Source organism: Chrysochloris asiatica, unplaced genomic scaffold (assembly GCF_000296735.1).
Source record: "Chrysochloris asiatica unplaced genomic scaffold, ChrAsi1.0 scaffold00256, whole genome shotgun sequence".
NCBI lineage: Eukaryota > Metazoa > Chordata > Mammalia > Afrosoricida > Chrysochloridae > Chrysochloris > Chrysochloris asiatica.
This window is the reverse complement of record NW_006408774.1, coordinates 3,070,062-3,089,021: the sequence shown is the minus strand read 5'-3', so window position 1 is coordinate 3,089,021 and position 18,960 is coordinate 3,070,062. Positions and strand designations below refer to the sequence as shown.

The window sequence follows — 18,960 nt, the reverse complement described above, 5'->3', positions numbered from 1 at the left end:
TCCATTTATGTCTATGTCCTCCTAATATATTTTGAGACGTAACCCATTGCAGACGTAATGGGTCTTTAAGCTCTAAATACTTCAAAACTGGCAGATTTATTTCCTAGATTGCCAGACCTATATATTTGCTTGGGATGAGAGTAGGGGTAGAATTGCCAATTACAAATTCCGTTGTCTATGTCTGCTAAGATTTTAAAGGCTTAAAACAACAACAACAAAACCAGTCTCAAAAAGATAAGCAATCGATTGTGGAAAAACAGACTGATAAAGGGATAGAAGCCAGCTTAAGTAAGTAAAGTTTCTATAGCCTTATCATTACATTAAGTCTGGAAATGGTCACTATGTCCACAAACATTGCCAAACTCAACAGTCTGAGGAGCTGGGCTTCCTGCTTACCCCTAGGTATGGTTTAACCATAAACTCCTCCAGTATTGATTTCCTTTGGGGACTATTTATTTATGGGTGTAGAAAGTCAAAGATTTATAGAAAAACATAATTTTCTCATTAAGTTTACAGCCAAATTGTGGACTGTAATGAAGTCAAAATAGGGCACCTGATTCTAGACCCACTGAGAACACGGATAACATCATAGGCAATTCAATTCACAGCTGTTACATTCTTAACAGAGGCTACACAGTTCTACAACATGTAATAAAAATGGATACAAATGCTTGCTGCATCTTAAGGTCTCACCTCTTTCTTAGGCCAGGACATAATTATTTAGAACCTTTCTCCAACACTCTCATACCTGAATACTTTTAGAATCCCGTACAGAGTTAGTCCACTTATTTTTTGGACAGCTCTCAGATTCCAAGCAACTACATTACCAAAAATAGAGCTGATTGCAGAAGCAGCTAAATTATGTGAACCATTTCCTATTCCGTGTCATGGAAAGAATCAAATGTCATCATCACACTGAACAATGGTTTTTGTACTCATGTTTCTACCAAGTCTTCTATGTGAACTTCGGGAGTATGTCCTACCAACTGTAAACTGAAATGACCAAAAATATCCTGGTGAGAAAAGAAAGTCAGTAAGTGACTATTCACCATATGGTTTTTAAAAAGACTTCTTTAAACATTATGCCTACTTCCAAACTCCTAAGGAGTCTTGGTGGAGTGTTATGATAAGCTCTGGGCTGCTAACCACAAGTTCGGCAGTTCAAACCCACCAACAGCTTCTCGGAAACCCTATACAGGGTCACTATGAGTCAGAACCAACTAGACAGCACTTAACAACAACAAACTCCTTTAGGAAAATAGTGAGCATCTGATTTTCAAGCATTACATATACAACTTTAAATTTCACGGCATATATTTTATGCAGTTTATTTAAAAGCACACCTGACCTGTAAAAAACTGAGAAAGTGAATAAGCTATGTAACTTGTTCACATTTAGAAAGACAGTAAGGCAGCTCTGGCAACCCTGAAAGCCTCTTCTTTGGCAGCGATTTGACAATTTGATACTGGTCTCTCAGTATTACTTAAACAATCAAAGAGAGAAACACGCTTCGCAAATGATTGGCCTTTTCAAGATTCAAAATAAACCTGCTGTTATCTACTGACTCCACTCACTTCCATTAGCAAAACACAACAAAAAACTGAGTAAACCATCCACATTCATTACTTTCATGACTTCATGTGCACACTCACAGATCTGCCTTCAAATCTACAATTTCATTACTGAGTAAATTTCTCTAATTAAAAGATACACAAAACTTTTTTGTAGCCCCAAAATAAAGCAAGCTCTTCCTACATACATGACTCTGTGTGGGTAATCAAGGTAAACTTACATTTCAAACTGGTTTGTTAATACTACCCCCAGACTTCTTCTCTATTCTGTCCTCTTTTGAAAAATTATAGGTGGTAAAACGTAAGGAGATCTAGTGGAGATGTAGGATAAGCACTGTACTGCTAACCACATGTCAGCAGTTCAAATCCACTGGTCGGTCCTCAGGAGAAAGATGAGGCTGTCCCATAAAGATTTACAGCCTCAGAAACCCTCTACTGGGTTGTTATGAGTCAGAATCCAATACAGCGGCAGTGGGTAAGAATATGAACTGTTTTCATTGTGAGGGTGTAAGTGAGTGACCACGCAATTCAAGCTCAAACTAATATGATACATTATTGTATATTGTTCTACTACTATGGAGTCCTAGCGTGGCTCTGTAGGGTAAGTACTGGACCCCCATGGCTGACTGATCAAAGTCACCAGCTGCACCTCGGAAAGCCTAGACAGGGTTGCTATTGAGTCATAACTGACTTGACAGCACTTAACTGTCATAATATAAAAAAGAGAAGTGTTTATAATTATTTCTTAAATTCTGATTAATAAAAAGTTTAAGATTTATATACCTAGAAATATACACATTCAAGCTGTCATTCTGATTTCAGTACTTAAGTTGATTTTTCTTCCATAAGGTGTCTTGGTGTGGTGCTGTGGTTAATGCGCTGGACTGCAAAGTCGGTGACTCCAGCTCACCAGCCGCTCCTCGGAAACCCTACACAGGGTCGCTATGAGTCGGTACCGACTCGATGGCACTTAGCTTCCAAATTGTCTCTGTATGTTAAAACTGGACTCTTGTGCAAGTTGAATTACAGAATAATTGCTACAGCCGTCTGTCCATTCAATTTTACCATTCTGAGAAAGTTCAGAAGTACAGGTCTGTTTACAGTACATTTCTATAGCATTTTAAAGTTGTTCTTAATTATTTGCTTGTTTTTTGATCTGTACAGCTTCATGAGATAAACAGGCCTGGCCTGATACTATGTTTTAACATATGTAAATCCACAGAGGTTTCCAACTAGAGTTTCACCTAGTCTGACCAACTTCTTGGTCTTTACTCCATTTCCTGTTTAAACCTATTCAAAGGAAAGTGGTTAAGTTTAGCTTTAAGTACTAATTAACTGCTGGAGTCGCATTTATTTGATGTCACATGATTGTGAAGCCTTACAGTATTTACCATATTTGCATGGCAATATCTTTTCATTAAAGTGGACTCAAGCCTAGAATCATCCTAACATCATTTATTTATTTATTTATTTTTGCCATTTATGCATTTCTAAGAAATGTTCTTCAATTGTAACAGTCAGGACTTTATCTTAACGTGTACACCCATCAGAAGTCACCTTGGGTACCACCAAAGGCGAATGTGTCAAGACTTCAGGTAACTCGGCCTCCTGAATTACCTGTCCCTATATAATTTCTCTCACAAATGGTTCTATTTTCGCTTTCTGCAATAACAAACCTCTTTTATTTTTACCCCTGACAACTTCTGCATCCTCTTTATTATATTTATAGTCTCCAATATAATCCTTTTCTATTCCCCAATTTATTATCAGCTTCATGGTCCCCATCATAGCAGCGTCAGATTCTGTTCTAAATCCCTGAGCTGAATGAACCCACCCTCCTCTCAGTTCCCTGAGGGGGGCCATCAGGAGCTCTGTTTGAGACACTAAGACACAGCAGGGCAAAGTGAGATGAGCTCAGTTGGTCAAAGTGGTGGTTTAGGGCCGTCAAGTCGGTTCCGGCTCATATTGACCCTGTATAGGGTTTCCAAGGCATTCAATCTTCACGGGAGAAGAAAGCCTCCTCTTTCTCCTGTGGAGCAATTGGTGGGCTTGAACCGTGGACCCTGTGGAGCCACCATGTTCCTGGTCAAGATTTCATGGCTTGAAGTAGCAGAGTTGAGTTTGTTGTTAAGTGCCACTGAGTCAGTTCCGACCTACAGTGACCCTTGTATAGGGTTTCTGAGGAATGAATGGTGAGCTTGAACTGCCGACCTTATGGTTCAAACTGACTTTGCAGTCCAGCGCGTTAACCCACAGCGCCACACCAGGATACACAGAGTTGAGTTTAAACCCTGATAATCTGGCTCTAAAGCACGTGGTGCCAACTTGCACTCTGAACTAACTGCTAAACTACCACTGGTGTTAAGTGTTAGCGACCCTACACAGTTTCCAAGGAGCAGCTGGTAGGTCTGAAGGGCTGACCTCTCAGTTAGCAGTTCAGTGCTTATACTACACAGCTACTGTATTGTTGTTGCTAAGTGCCATCGACTCATAGTGATCCTGTAAAGGGTTTTCAAGGGATTGGCTGGTAGGTTTGAAACACTGACCTTGTGGTTAGCAGTTCAGTGTTTATACCACAGAGCCACAATATTCGCTTTGCTACTAAATATTGATTTTCAACACTACCCATTAGACTTGTCACTGTAGTAAACAACTTACTTAACTCACTGCCTAATAGTGAGTTTCTGTGACACACTTTAAAAAAATAAAGTTCCTATCCCTACTAACCATACCAGGAGTCTTGGTGTGGCATTGTAGGATAAGCACTGGACTGCTAACTGCAAAGTTGGTGGTTCAAATCCATCAGCTGCTCCTTGGAAACCCTATAAAGTGTCACTATGAGTCAGAACTTCTCAATGGCACTTAAAAACAATGACAACACTAAACACATCCATTATCTGATTTTCACTTCCTCTCAGAGAATGGTCCCAAATGATTCAAATAGATTCCACGCCCCCCTCCTTTTTGGATCACAATTATCTTTATTACTGACCTAAGAGCAGCCTGACAAACTAGCTTCATTAGCTTCCTTCTACACTGTCAGCTTGAGGACTAGTGTGCGCCTGACCCAGGCCATTGTTTTCAATAGCCTCATATGGATGCGAAAGCTGGACAGTGAATAAGGAGGATCGTAGAAGAAGAATTGATGCCTTTGAGTTGTGGTGTTGGAGGAGAATACTGAAAGTGCCATGGACTGCCAAAAGAACCAACAGATCTGTTTTGGAAGAAGTGCAGCCAGAGTGCTCCTTGGAGGCCAGGATGGCTAAGCTTCGTCTCTCCTACTTTGGACATATTGTCCGGAGGAAACAATCGCTGGAGAAGGATGTCATGCTGGGTAGGGTGGAGGGTCAGAGAAAAAGAGGAAGACCCCCAACAAGATGGATCAGCCAGGTGGCATCATTGATGGACTCAAGGGTGGCAGCGGTAGTGAGGTTGGCCCAGGATCGAACATTGTTTCGTTCTGCTGTGCATGGGGTCGCTATGAGTCGGTTCCGACTCGATGGCACCTGACAACAACAACCCTACTCTCTTACCAGAGAAAGCCCAAAATTTCTGAGTTAGGGTACTAAGTATGCACTGTGATTGAGTACTAAACATGTTCAATGTTGAAACAAAAAAATCTGTCCATAAGAAGCAATGCCTGCCTGAAGTCAACACTCTGGTGTCTACTAGTTAGTGAGACACTTTTCAATGTAACATTGTTAATATTCGGTTTAGTGTCGCCTAAAATACAAGTTGTGTCTACCAAGCTTTTTGTTTAGACTTACCTGACATGTTTTGCTTGGGATCATTCCAGTTTATTATCCATTTAAAATTTAAGAACATCTGTGAATGATCTAACCAATTATCTCAGAGTAAAGCCACTGCCATCAAGGGGACTGACTCACAGCAATCCTACAGACAGAGCAGAACCGCCCCATCGGGTTTCCAAGGCTATGGTCTTTATAGAAGCTGACTGCCACGGCTCTCTCCCATGGAGCAGCTGATGGCTTGAACCACTGACCTGTTAGTTAACAGCTGAGAGTTGGAACTAGTGCACTCGCCTTCAGATTTTAAACAGAATCTGTGATACATACTCAAATTCTTTTTAATTGTTTAAAAGTTAAAATAGAAAGGTGAATGCTATTTACCACATAATGCATTAAAAAATCAACTATTTAAGGAAGTAAGGATTGTTGTTGTTGTTGAGTGCCTTCGAGTGGGTTCCGACTCAGTGACCCTGCAGAAGGCTTCTGAGGAACGGTTTTGGAGTTTGAACCGCCATCCTTTCAGTTCAAACCGACCTTGCAGTCCAGTGCTTACCCTACAGCGCCACACCAAGACTCCAAGTTAGCATTATTATACAAAAAACTTATTGATACCTAAACATAACATCGGTTTATAAATTAAGCCAAGAAAATGAAAGTTACAAGCTATTCTCAGTTTTATAAACTTGATTTCAATAATATCATTTTCAGTCAGACCTAGAGTTCAGATACTCAAATAATGTATCTTTTTTTTATCTTCCATGGTAGAAAAAATACTAAATAAAGAAGTCCTGGAATGCAATTCCTACAATCTTTCTGTTCCAAGTCTGTGTAAATTCCCTAATTTGCTGAGCTCATGAGTGTGGCCTGGAAATGAACTCACTCTGGCCCCACAGTTAGGACCTTGTAAATTCCTTCCCTAACCAGCCTTACAAAGCCTCCCTGGTTCCATGACTGGGTGCTTCAGCTAGAGGGGAGTGCGGTGGCCATATCCACACACACCAGTAGTCAAGTGTTGAATGAGCTGGTCAGTTCCCCTGATGTCCTGCTTCTTCACTTTGGACCCTGACAATCTCTGAGGAAGCCTGGACTCTGTTTCCATCTTGATGTCCTACAGCCTTCCTTCCCCCATCTTCACTGCCATCTTTTTTCCCAACAAAGGTTTAGCTGAAATGCTTTTCTAATGATAGTAAGCTTTTTAAAGTAAATACTATTTCTACCGTAGTCCTTCCTCTTCCTACTTCTCTCACACCACCCACCCTCAGAATTAAAAATACTTTCATGAAGGATATTTTAATCTTCGATCTCTACTCCCACAATGTGCGAAGTACTGGGATTCTCTGAATATGTCAATGTTTGTTCAACCAAAAGAACGAAGAAAGAGAAAGAGAGGGAGAGAGGGAGAAAGAAGGAGGGAGGGAGGGAGGACAGAAGGCCATAAAGTCCCTTCTATGAAAGCTCGTTTATTCTTGTTCTAACTCTGGTAAGCTTCATTGTATTTGATTTCTAGTTAGAATACATTGATATGGCCCCATCATATTCAGATTCACCAGCATATTCCTTAGTGAAACAGAAACATAAGTGCTATTACTGAGTAACTAGCTGTACTAACTTTGCAAACACCTCATTTAATCCTCATGATAAAACTTGCTGTTGTCGTTATGTGCCGTCAAGTCAGTTCCAACTCATAGTGACCTTGTTTAGGGTTTTCCAAGGAGCAGCTGGTGGGTTTGAACCACTAACCTTGTAATCCAAACCAACTTTTCTGTTCAATGCTTATCCTACAGCACCATAATTCTGAGACTGTATGATTCTTGTTTTCTATCTGGAGACACTGAGGCTCACAGGAATGAAGTTACTTGCCCAGGGTGACACTGGAGAGACATGATTCAAAGTCTGGACTGCCCCCAAATCAGTAATTGCTGAATTATATCACACTGCCACAAATACTGACGCAGTGGCAGCAGCAGTGAGCTCAAATGTAACAATGATGGTGGAGATGCTGCAGAACCCGACAGTGTTTCGTTTTGTTGTGCACAGGGTCACTGTGAGTTGAAACTGATTTGATGGCACCAGACAACAGCAGCCACAAATACATTTCATGGGTACTTTCATAGATTCTTCATAGCCAGAATCCAATCACACTCCTAATTCTGCCTTCCACACAGGAAAAACTGTAATTTTATTTTATAAAATGACTAATTGTGAGCTTGTGTACAAAAACATGTATTCAAATCATCCTTACGTGAATCAATAAAAACAAAAAATGTTTTTATACAACTTACCATTTAACATCAGCAGATTGTCAGTCCCTGGATGTGGATAGTTCAATCGACCTTTAAGACAAGACAGAAAAGGAAGGATTGAAGATAAGGGAGCTATCGGAAAAAGGCCTGGGGGGTGGACGATGAGGGAGGTGGAAAGGGAAACACTGAACACAGTACTTTTCTTAAGAACTAAAAAGTTAATCTTTAACTCCAAGCATATTAACTAAAAATATCTGACTTAAGTTGAGAACAAACGAAAAAGGGTCAGGCCTCGTTCCTAGATCATAAGATCACGACGTGATGTGGGGCAATGCTAACAGAATAAAGCCGATTTGTTTTTGTGAAGTATTAAAACAATGTAGGGTATACCCTGCCTTTCAGACTTTAATGTACAATGCTGTGCTTAATATTTTCAAAGCTGTTTGCGATGTTCTGATCTATGACTATTTTTCCAAAAAAATACAACACTTGAAGGAAAAAATTCCTATTTTTAAATTAAAAACAACGAACAGATTAAATCCCAGGTGGTTTTATGTAGTTATGTATATAGCTTAGTGAAAAATTTTTAGATGCATCATTGCAAATATAATTTGTTCAAAGTGCACTAATGACTTAAAATGGAAACCTAGAAGTTGAAGAGCACAGTATTTCCTTGGGATCACTCTTCATTGACACAAATGCAGCACAACTGCAGCACTGCAGACTGCCGGGAAGAGAAGGGGTAGCCACAACTCATACTGGGCTTTGAAAGAATTTCTTCAGCATCAAAACAGGGCTTCCAAGTGGCTCTTCTGAGTTCAGCCATGGCTGAGGAAGTGCAATCAGAAGACACAAAAAGTTTTATAATAAGGGTAAACTGGAAAGGGAAAAAATACAGGCTGAAGGGAGTCCTGCTAGAAAGTGAATCTTCCTCTCTGAAAACCAGGGCAGCATACACATTGTCTAGCAACTGAAAATCTTGTCCACTGATTCTGAGCAAAGATGGTGGCCAACGGCGCCAATGTGAATGTGTATGCCACTCTCTGTAGTCCTGAAAGGACTCGCCACGCCTCTTCTGAATCTCTCATTCTAAGGCTTCAACCCGTAACTTTTTCCATTCTGGTTCCTGTTACCAAAATTCCAAAAATTCACGTCTATTTAGGTTTCAGTTAGTCAGCCATGACCAAACTGGTTCACAGTCCTAATCAAAATATTCACGTGACTAGAACACCAACAGTGAGAATGCTCATTGTCTTGTGCCCATTAAAATAGAGTCATATAATGCCTGAAATTGTTGACAATTAGAAATGTACACTAAAATCCACTTAGAAAACTGCTAAAAATGAACTGTCGCTGATGTTGCATTTTAGCAACTTCCAGAACAGCCCCTTTAAACCTGGCGTCAAACCAATTTAACACTGCGATGCTAAACAAGGGCCTTGTAAATAGCATAAAGCAACCAAATCTGTTGTCTAGGGAATTTTGACCTAAGCAGGAAACAAACAACAATGTTGCTCAAAGACGCTGCCAACTTTACTGCTTTGAATGTGTGCTGTGCTCTCCAGAGTCCTGCCAGTAATCAGCCCCATCAGGATCCTGAAACTTGGGAGGAAAGAATGTGGCAGGGCATTAGGAGAGCAACATTACTACCAGCAAGACTCATGCAAGGCCCCTGTGTAGGACAGCAATTACTGAACCGTTGTGAAGTCCTGCTTTACGGAGATGCCATGAGAACATAGAATGCACTGCTGCCACATGGATGACCAATGAACGCCCAAATGCATTTGACATTAGGAAGGAATCCATATTAAACTGCATCCACCTGTACCACGGAGTCCTGGTGTGGCGCTGTGGGTTAATGAGCCAGACTGCAAAGCTGTTTGAACGGCAAGGTTGGTGGTTCAACCTTACCAGCTGCTCCTTGGAAACCCTACACAGGGTCACTATGGGTTGGAATTGACTCAACGGCACTTCACAACAACAACCTTTACCACAGGGCCTCTTCAAAATGTTGAAGAGCAAACATGTCAGCTTCAGGACTAAGGTGCACCTGACCCATGCCATGGTATTTTCAGTAACCTCATATGCATGTGAAAGCTGGATAGTGAATAAGGAAGACCATAGAAGAATTGATGCATCTGAGCTATGGTGTTGGAGGAGAATACTTAAAGTACTGTGGATTTCTAAAAGAACAAACCTATCTGTGTTGGAAGAGTTCAGCCTTCGAGGCCAGGAGAGCCAGACTTAATCTCTCATATTTCAGACATATTAACAGGAGGGACCATGTCCTGGAGAAGATTACGTTTGGTAAAGTGGAGGCTCAGAGAAAAAGATGGACTGGTACAGTCGTAGCAGCAGTGGGCTTAACATAGAACTGTGAGGTTGGCACAGGACTGGGCAGTGTTCCTTTCTACTGTGTATAGAATCCCTGTGAGTTGGTACCGACTTGGTGGCACCTAACAACAACAAACTGTTACCATCTCAGCAAGTCCTCTAACCTATAAGGGTCCTTTACTATTTTCAAATACCCTATGCAAAGGGATACTGGGTGGTACCAAGTGGGCTTCAAAGAGTTCATGGAAAAATATAATTAAAAGATAATGGAATGTTTTCACAAAGTGTTTGAAGGCCCCTCATATATAGCCTCCTAGAGTGAGTGGATTCCAACTTATAATGACCCTATACAGAATCGACTCGCCAGCAGTGGGTTTTACAAATGTACACACATATACCTTTTGCTGTCAAGTTGATTCCCACTCATAATAACCCTAAAAGACAGCAGAACTGCCCATAGGGTTTCCAAGGTTGCAATCTTTGCAGAAGCAGACTGCTACATTTTCTCCTCTAGTGTCTTTGGTGGGTTTGAACCACAGGTCTTTTGGTAAGCAGCTGCGCCACCAGGGCTCTTTCCCATTCACATGTGAAAGTATAAACAGAAGGCACAGAAAGAAAACACCAGGAAGCTGAGCTTTCCTAGAGCAGATTTTAACAGCATGAAGCATGACTCTGAAGTCTCATAGCTTTTTATCAAATCAGGTTTATTTCTAACCATCTGGTCGTAGATGCCCAAATTTAGACAATGATTTGGAACTTGGGAAAATTATTATTTCTGACTTGAGATTTAAAAAGAAAAAACCTACAAAAGTGGCAGCCAGGAATGATCTGCTCAGTATAACAGGACGATTAAAAGCTATCCAGCTCACATTGTGCTGAAGATACAGGTAGGAGTAAGATATGGTCTTGGCTTATGATGGACTAAGAGAGACAGACTCAACTGCACAATTTCAACCAAATCTGTTAAGTGCAACATGAGTGACATATAGTAGGTTGTCATTGTGGTTAGCTGCCATTGGTGGATTGCAACTCTAGTAGAACTGCTTCATGGGGTTTTCAAGGCTGTGACCTTTCAGAAGCAGATTTCCAGGCTTGTCTCCCAAGGCCCTTCAAATCACCCTGAAGGTGGTAATCTTTTGGGTAGAATGTTTTAAAAAAAAAACACAAAGAGGTACTTAACCAAGATGAGGCATTCAGGAAAGACTTCCTGGAAAAGTAAATTAAGCAAGGCCTTAAGCCTGAATGAAACCAATTTTCATCTTGAAAGACACTCAACTTTCGAGTGCCACATGATTTATCCACTAGTAGGTACAGAGTTTATTTATCCTGAGATACTGGTAACAAGATACATTCACCAATAATAGTCTTATGACATCCTGTCTCTGAATAGACTGAAAATACGGAAGATGCGGACAGTTCAAAAGACAGATGTTACTGTTGTTACTAAGTACAGTCGAGTCAATATCAACTCATGTTGAACCTATTCAGGGTTTCTGAGGGGCAGCTGTAGCTCATCCTAAAGCTCCACACAAGGACTCCTGAAAGATACCTATTTACAAATACGTTCTAAAACATAGTTCCCCAAAAAGGAAAATCTCACAAGGTAATTGTTAACATATCCAAAGTGATATAAATGAATTCAAACTCACTTTTAGATTAGCCAATTAACTTTGTTGTGTTGTTAGGTGCCATGGAGTCCATTCTGGTGCATAGCGACTTTCTGTACAACAGAACAGAACACTGCCTAGTCCATCCTCACAATCACTGCTGTGTTTGAGCCATTGTTACAGCCACTGTGCCAATCCATCTCATTAAAGGGCTTCCTCTTTTTTTGCTGACCCTCTACTTTTCCAAGCATGATGCCCTTTTTTCCAGGGGCAGATCCACTTCTGATAACATGCCCGAAATACAGGAGACAAAGTCTCGTCATCTTCTCTTTTAAGGAATATTCTGGTTGTACTTCTTCCAAGACAGATTGGCTCATTCTTCTGGCAGTTCATAGTATATTCAAAATTCTTTGCCACCATCATAATTCAAAGGCATTCATGTTTCTTTGGTCTTCCTTATTGTCAAGTTTTCATATGGATATGAGGCAAATGAAAATACCATAGTTTGGGTCAGGCATAACTAAGCTGTCAAAGTGACATCCTTACAGCAGATTTACCTAACACCACACGTTCTTTCATTTCCTGGCTGCTGTTTCTAGGATGTTGATTCTGGATAAAAGTAAAATGAAATCTTTGGCAGCTTCAATTTTTTCTCGGTTTGTCAGGCTGCGGCCTATTGGCCCTATTTGTGAGGATTTTTGTTTTCTTTATGTTGAGGTATAATTCACATGGGAGTATTGACCTTCATCAGTAAGAGCTTCAAGGCCTCTTCACTTTCAGCAAGCAAAGATGCATCATCTGCATATCACAGGTAATTAATGAGTCTTCCGTCAATCTTGGTGCTGTTTTCTTCTTTGTAAAATCTAACTCTTCAGATTATTTGCTCAACATATAGACTGAATAAATACGGTGAGAGAATGCAACACCGACACACACCTTTCCTGATTTAAACCATGCAGTACCCCCTTGTTCTGTTCGAATGGCTACCTTCGTCTATATACAGGTTCAACATGAGCAAAGTGTGAAATTCCAATTTTTAAAATAATGTTATCAATAATTTCTTAATATACACACAGTTGAATGCCTTTGCATAGTTAATAAAATACAGGTAAACACACTTACAATATTCTCTGCTTTCTGTCAAGATTTATCTAGTATCAGCGATAATATTCCTCATTGCACATTTCATCTTCTGAATTTGGTTTGAGTTTCTGGCAGTTCCATGGTGACGCACTGCTACAACCACGTTTGAATTGTTTTTAGTAAAATTTTGCTTGCATGCTATATTAATGATACTGTTTGATAATTTCCATATTCTGTTGGATCACTTTTGGAATGTACACAAATATGGATCTTTTCCAGTAAGTTGGCCAAGCAGCCATCTTCCAGACAGTTTCAGCATTGCATGCATTTGTTGAAATATCTCAATTCCTAAAGCCTAGTTTTTAGCCAACGCCTTCAGTTTAGCTTGGAAATGTTAGTTCAATACCACAAGTTACTAACCATAGGCTACATCTGGAAATGACTGAACATCAACCATTTCTTTTTGGCACACTCAATGTGTATTCCAGCTTCTTTGGATATTTCCTGACTCATTCACTATTTTGCCCATTTAAGTGCTGTTGAGTCAGTTCCAACTCAAAATGGCCCTGTATAGGGTTCCTGAAGAGCGTCAGGTGAGTTTGAACCTCCAACCTTGCTGTTAGCTGTCCATCCAGTGCTTATCTTACAGTACACCACACCAGGATTCCATTTTGCCCATTGTTGTGAAGTGCCGTCGAGTCAGTTCTGACCCATAGCAACCCTGTATAGGGTTTCCAAGGAGCAGCTGGTGAGCTTGAACCACCAACCTTGCAGTTCAAATGACTTTGCAGTCTGGTGCATTAACCCACAGCGCCACACCAGGGCTCCACAGGGCAAGTTGAGGCTTACATTTGTTCTTCCATTCTTTCAGCCTGACAAACATTGAGTGTGCTATTCACTTTTGAAATTGTAACTCCAGGTCTTTACACACTTCATTTTATTTGATTTTTTTCTTTTCAAGCTGTCCTTTGAAATCTTCTGTTCAGCTCTATTACTTCATCATTTTTTCCCATTTACTTTAGCTACTCTACATTCAAGAGCATGTCTCAGAGTCTCTTCTGACTTCCATTTTGGTCTCTTCTTTCTTTTCTGTGTTTTTTACTGCAGGATAGGCACTAGACCACAAGGTCAGTGGTTCAAACTCATACATAAGCCGCTCTTCAGAAACCCTACAAAGGATTGCTATGGTCGAAATCTACTCGACGGTACTTAACAACAACATGTATGATTATTTTTATGTTATCTCACGCCTTGTCTGGTCATCGGTCATTAATGTTTAATGCTTCAAATCTATTCTTGAGATGATTTCTAAATTCAGGTGGGTTATACTCCAGCTATGGCACTTTATGATAAGCACTAGACTGCTAACTGAAATGCTGGCAGTTCAAACCAACCAGTTGTTCCTCAGAAACCATATACAAAACAAAACAAACCCCGATACAAGGTCACTGTGAGTCAGAACAGACTCGAAGGCACTTAACAATGTACTCAAGGTTAGACTTTACTCTCATAGACTTGTCTTAATTTACTTTAACTTCAACTTCAACTTGCATAGGAGCAATTGATGGTCTGTTACACAGTTGGGCCCTGATGTTAATTCTGACTAATATTGAACTTCTCCATCATCCTTTCAAAGCTGTAGTAGATTTCATTTTTTAAATATATATTTGTAATCCAACTGGTGAGATCGATGTGTAAAGTCATTATTCATGTGGTTTAAAAAGGGTATTTGCCACTGGCCCAATCCTGGGCCAACCTCACTATGGTTGCCAGGCTTGAGTCCATCAATGCTGCCACTTGGCCAATCCACCTCTCTGGGGGTCCTTCTCTTTTTCTCTGACCCTCCACCTTACCAAACATGATATTCTTCTCCAGCGACTGGTCCCTCCTGACAATATGTCTGAAGCTTATTAAGAGATGAAGTTTGGCCATCTTGGCCTCCAAGGAGCACTCTGGCTGTACTTCTTCCAAAATGATCTACTGGTTCTATTGGCAGCCCATGGCACTTTTAATATTCTCCTCCAACACCATAACTCAAATGCATCAATTCTTCTACGGTCTTCCTTATTCACTGTCCAGCTTTCACATGCATATGAGGTTAATGAAAATACCATGGCTTGGGTCAAGCACACCTTAGTCCTCAAGCTGACATCTTTGCTCTTCCACACTTTAAAAAGGTCTTGTGCAGCAGATTTGCCTAACGCAATATGTCGTTTGATTTCTTGACTGCTGCATCCGTGAATGATGATAGTTGAACCAATAAAACTGAAGTCCTTGACAACGTCAATCTTTTCTCCATGGATAAGAATGGTGTTTATTGGTCCAGTGGTGAGGATTTTTGTTTTCTTTACATAGTCATTAGTCTAGCAAAATTCTATCATGCAATCTCCAGGGTCTATCACCAATGCTTTTATTTTCCAGCTACTGATTTTTCATTTCCAACTTTCACTTTCCAATAACTAGTAATTATCAATGCATCTAGATTGCATGTCTGATCAATTTTAGATTATAGAAGTTTGGGAAAAATCTTCAATTTATTCATCTTTAGCATTAGTGGTTGGTATGTAATTTTGAGTAATGGTCATATTAATTGAACTTTTTTGAGGTGTATGGATATTATTCCATCACAGTGTTGTAATTCAGAATAAACTCTGAAATGTTCTTTTGAAAATGAATGTGATACCATTCCTCTTCAATTTGTCATTCCTGGCATAGTGTCCAATTTAAAATGATAGATACCAGTTCATTTTAGTTCATTAATGCCTAGAGTATTGATCTTTATGTGTTCTACTTTCTTTCTGGTAACTTTCAATTTTCATAGATTCATGCATCGTACATTTCATGTTCAGATTTTTAATGAATGCTTGTAGCTGTTCATTTTTGTTTTCCGTCAAACCATGCCAGCAAATGAAGGTCCTGAAAGCTTTACTCTATCCATATCATAAAGCTCGACTCTACTTTGAGGAGGTAGCTCTTCACCAGTTGGATTTTGAATGTCTTACAATTAAGGGCTTATCTTCTTTTTTTTTTTTTTTTTTTTTTTTTTTTTTTTTTTTTTTTTTTTTTTGTCTTTTAGAAGTTGATCACTGGTTTTTCTTTCTAGTCTGCCTTAGTTTGGAAGTTCTGCTGAAACCTGTGCACCTTGGGTGACAATGCTGGTATTTGAAATATTGTTAGCATAGCTCCAGCAGCATAGTAATACATATGCCATCACAAGCACACAAGACTCACTAGCAATAGGTGAATGTTCCCTCTACTACAGTGACATGAAAACTTATTTTAGGAAGACTCATTAACAACCTGCGATATGCAGATGATACAACCTTGATCGCTGAAAGTGAAGAGGACTTGAAATATTTACTTATGAAGATTAAAGAGCACAGCCTTCGATATGGATTGCATCTCAATGTCAAGAAAACAAAAATCCTCACCACTGGACCAATAAACAACATTCTTATCAATGGAGAAAGGATTGAAGTTGTCAAGGACTTCATTCTTCTTGGATCAACTATCAACACTCGCGGAAGTAGCAGTCAAGAGATCAGACGACGTATTGCACTGGGCAAATCTGCTGCACAGGAACTTTTTAAAGTATTGAAGAGCAGAGATGTCAGCTTGAGGACTAGGGTGCGCCTGACCCAGGCCATTGTGTTTTCAATAGCCTCATATGGATGCGAAAGCTGGACAGTGAATAAAGAGGATCGTAGAAGAATTGATGCCTTTGAGTTGTGGTGTTGGAGGAGAATACTGAGGGTGCCATGGACTGCCAAAAGAACCAATAGATCTGTTTTGGAAGAAGTGCAGCCAGAGTGCTCCTTGGAGGCCAGGATGGCTAAGCTTCGTCTCTCCTACTTTGGACATGTAGTCCGGAGGAAACAATCGTTGGAGAAGGATGTCATGCTGGGTAGGGTGGAGGGTCAGAGAAAAAGAGGAAGACCTCCAACGAGATGGATCGGCCAGGTGGCATCATTGATGGACTCGGGGGTGGCAGCGGTGGTGAGGTTGGCCCAGGATCGAACATTGTTTCGTTCTGCTGTGCATGGAGTCGCTATGAGTCGGTTCCGACTCGATGGCACCTGACAACAACAACAACAACAAGTTCAGTTATGCTTTGCTCTGTACAATATTACTTTCACTAAGAATTGAAAGCAATTGATAGTAACAGCTAACATCTTAATACTTATATGCAGCAGGTGCTAAACTCTATATTGCTATTGTTGGGTGCTGCTGAGTCGATTACCATTCACAGTGACCCCACGTGTACAGAGCAGAACTGCCCTACATGGTTTCCAGGGCAATAACCTTTTAAAGTACATCACCGGTCCTATCCTCCTGGGGACCTACACCAAAAGTTGGGTTAGATCCACCAACTTTTCAGCTAGTAGTAGAGTGCTTAGCTCTACCACCCAAGAATTCCTAAGGTCTTTACAACCAATTATTAAATTTGTGAAAGAATCCTATGAGCCAGTGTTTTCTCATTTTAAGATAAGACATTACCACAAAAGGTTAGGTAACTGAATATGGCTGCTTCAGTTCAGCTGGCACATCTGCATTCCAGCTAACCAAAAAAAAGAAACACAAAGCCATTTCTTTTAAGGATCTTTCCTTGAAGTTGTACACTGGTCACAGCTTAGTCACATGGGCATTCCTGGGTGCAAATAAGCCTGGGAAATGTACTTTCTAGTGTGGGTAGCCCTGTTCCGGTCTAACATTTGGGGATGGTACTAGTGAAAAGGAGTACTGATGTGGCATTTTAGAATAAGCACTTGACTGCTAACCACAATGTCGCAGTTCAAGCCTACCACCACGCCTCGGAAACCCTATACAGGGTCACTATGACTCAATAGCAATTAACAACAACAATTAGTGAGGCTGCATTGGTTAAATGCCGGACATTTGCTTGACTCCACCATCATGGAAGTAGCAGTCAGAAAATCAAACTACACATTGCTGTAAGCACAAGATCTCTTTAAAGTGCTCAAAGAAAAGATGTCAGTTTGAAGACTGAAGTGCACCTGACCCAAGCCATGGTATTTTCAAAAACCTAGTATGGGTGTGAGAGTTGGACAATGAATAGGGAAGACTATAAAAGAAGTGATGCATTTGAGTTACAGTGTTGGAGAAGAATATTAAAGATACCATTGACTTCCAGAAGAACAAACAAATCTGTGTTGGAAGAAGTACAGCCAGGCTGTTCCTTAGAAGCCAAGAAAACTGGAGGGCCGGTGAAAAAGAGGGAGACCCCAACAAGATGAACCGGTACAGCAGCAGCGACCACGGGCTGACGTACAGCAGCATTGTGAGGTTGGTGTAGGACCTGGCAGTGTTTCGTTCTGTTGTACGTAGGGTGGCTATGAGCTGGAACCAACTGGACAGCACTTAGCAGCAACAACAACAAACAAACCAGAAAGTCCTTGGTTCTAATCCACCAGCGGCTCTACGAGAAAAATGACCTGCCGATCAGCTCCCATAAGAACTGCATCCTAGGAAGCCCCCTGGGACACTTGTACTCTGTCCTAAAAGCAGCAGAATTCCCTTGACAACGCACAGCACCATCAATGACAGGAATACATATTGCTCTACAACTACCAGCGTCTCCTCCACAAGCCTTTTAAACAGTAAGTACAAGCTGGCTTTACAGCAATGCATTTTTCGCTCTCTTAAAATGTTGTTGTGGTTGTTAAGTGCCATTGAGTTGGTTTCTACTCACAGCGACCCTGTATAGAGTTTTCAAGGAGAGGCTGGTGAGCCTGAACTGCCAACCTTGCGGTTCAAACCCATGTTGTAGAGTCCATCGCATTAACCTATAGAGCACACCAGGATTCTTCTTTCTTAAAATCAGTAACTAATATACTATTGAGGAGCTTTGGTAGTGTAGTGATTATGAGTTGGGCTGCTAAGCTCAAAGTCAGTGGTTCAAAACTACCAGCCATTCATTCTGCAGGTGAAAGATAAGGCTTTCTGATTTACACCCTCGGAAGCCCTATGCAGGTTGCTATGAGTCAGAACTAACTCCACAGCACACCACCACCACCACCAATATACTACTGAAGTCCTAGTGTGACACTGTAGGATAAGCACTGGCTAGCTAACTGCAAGGTCAGCAGTTCAAACCCACAGTCACTCCATGGAAAAACACTATATAGGGTCGTTAGCTTGGAAATGACTCCATGACATTTAGCAATTAAAACAAAATACTTCTAAATCACTCTGTGTGATGTGATTTTTCAACAGATCCTGCTCTATAACTCACTCACCTTGCAAACTTGTATCTGTATTGCTCTATCAACCAGTGAATTCCTGGCATGGCACTATAGGTTAATGCACTAGACTGCTAAAGGTTAGTTTGTACTGCAAGGTCAGCAGTTCAAGC

The 18,960-nt window shown here is 40.6% G+C and overlaps 1 protein-coding gene across 1 annotated transcript in view; it reads right to left on the bottom strand.

Moving 5' to 3' along the window:
- CPEB2 (cytoplasmic polyadenylation element binding protein 2) overlaps nt 1–18,960 on the bottom strand; it is an 86,598-nt gene that overhangs the window by 41,321 nt on the left and 26,317 nt on the right. The window contains exon 7 of the mRNA XM_006873808.1: nt 7,603–7,653. Coding sequence (XP_006873870.1) covers nt 7,603–7,653 — 51 coding nt within the window. The remainder of the gene's footprint in view (nt 1–7,602; nt 7,654–18,960) is intronic.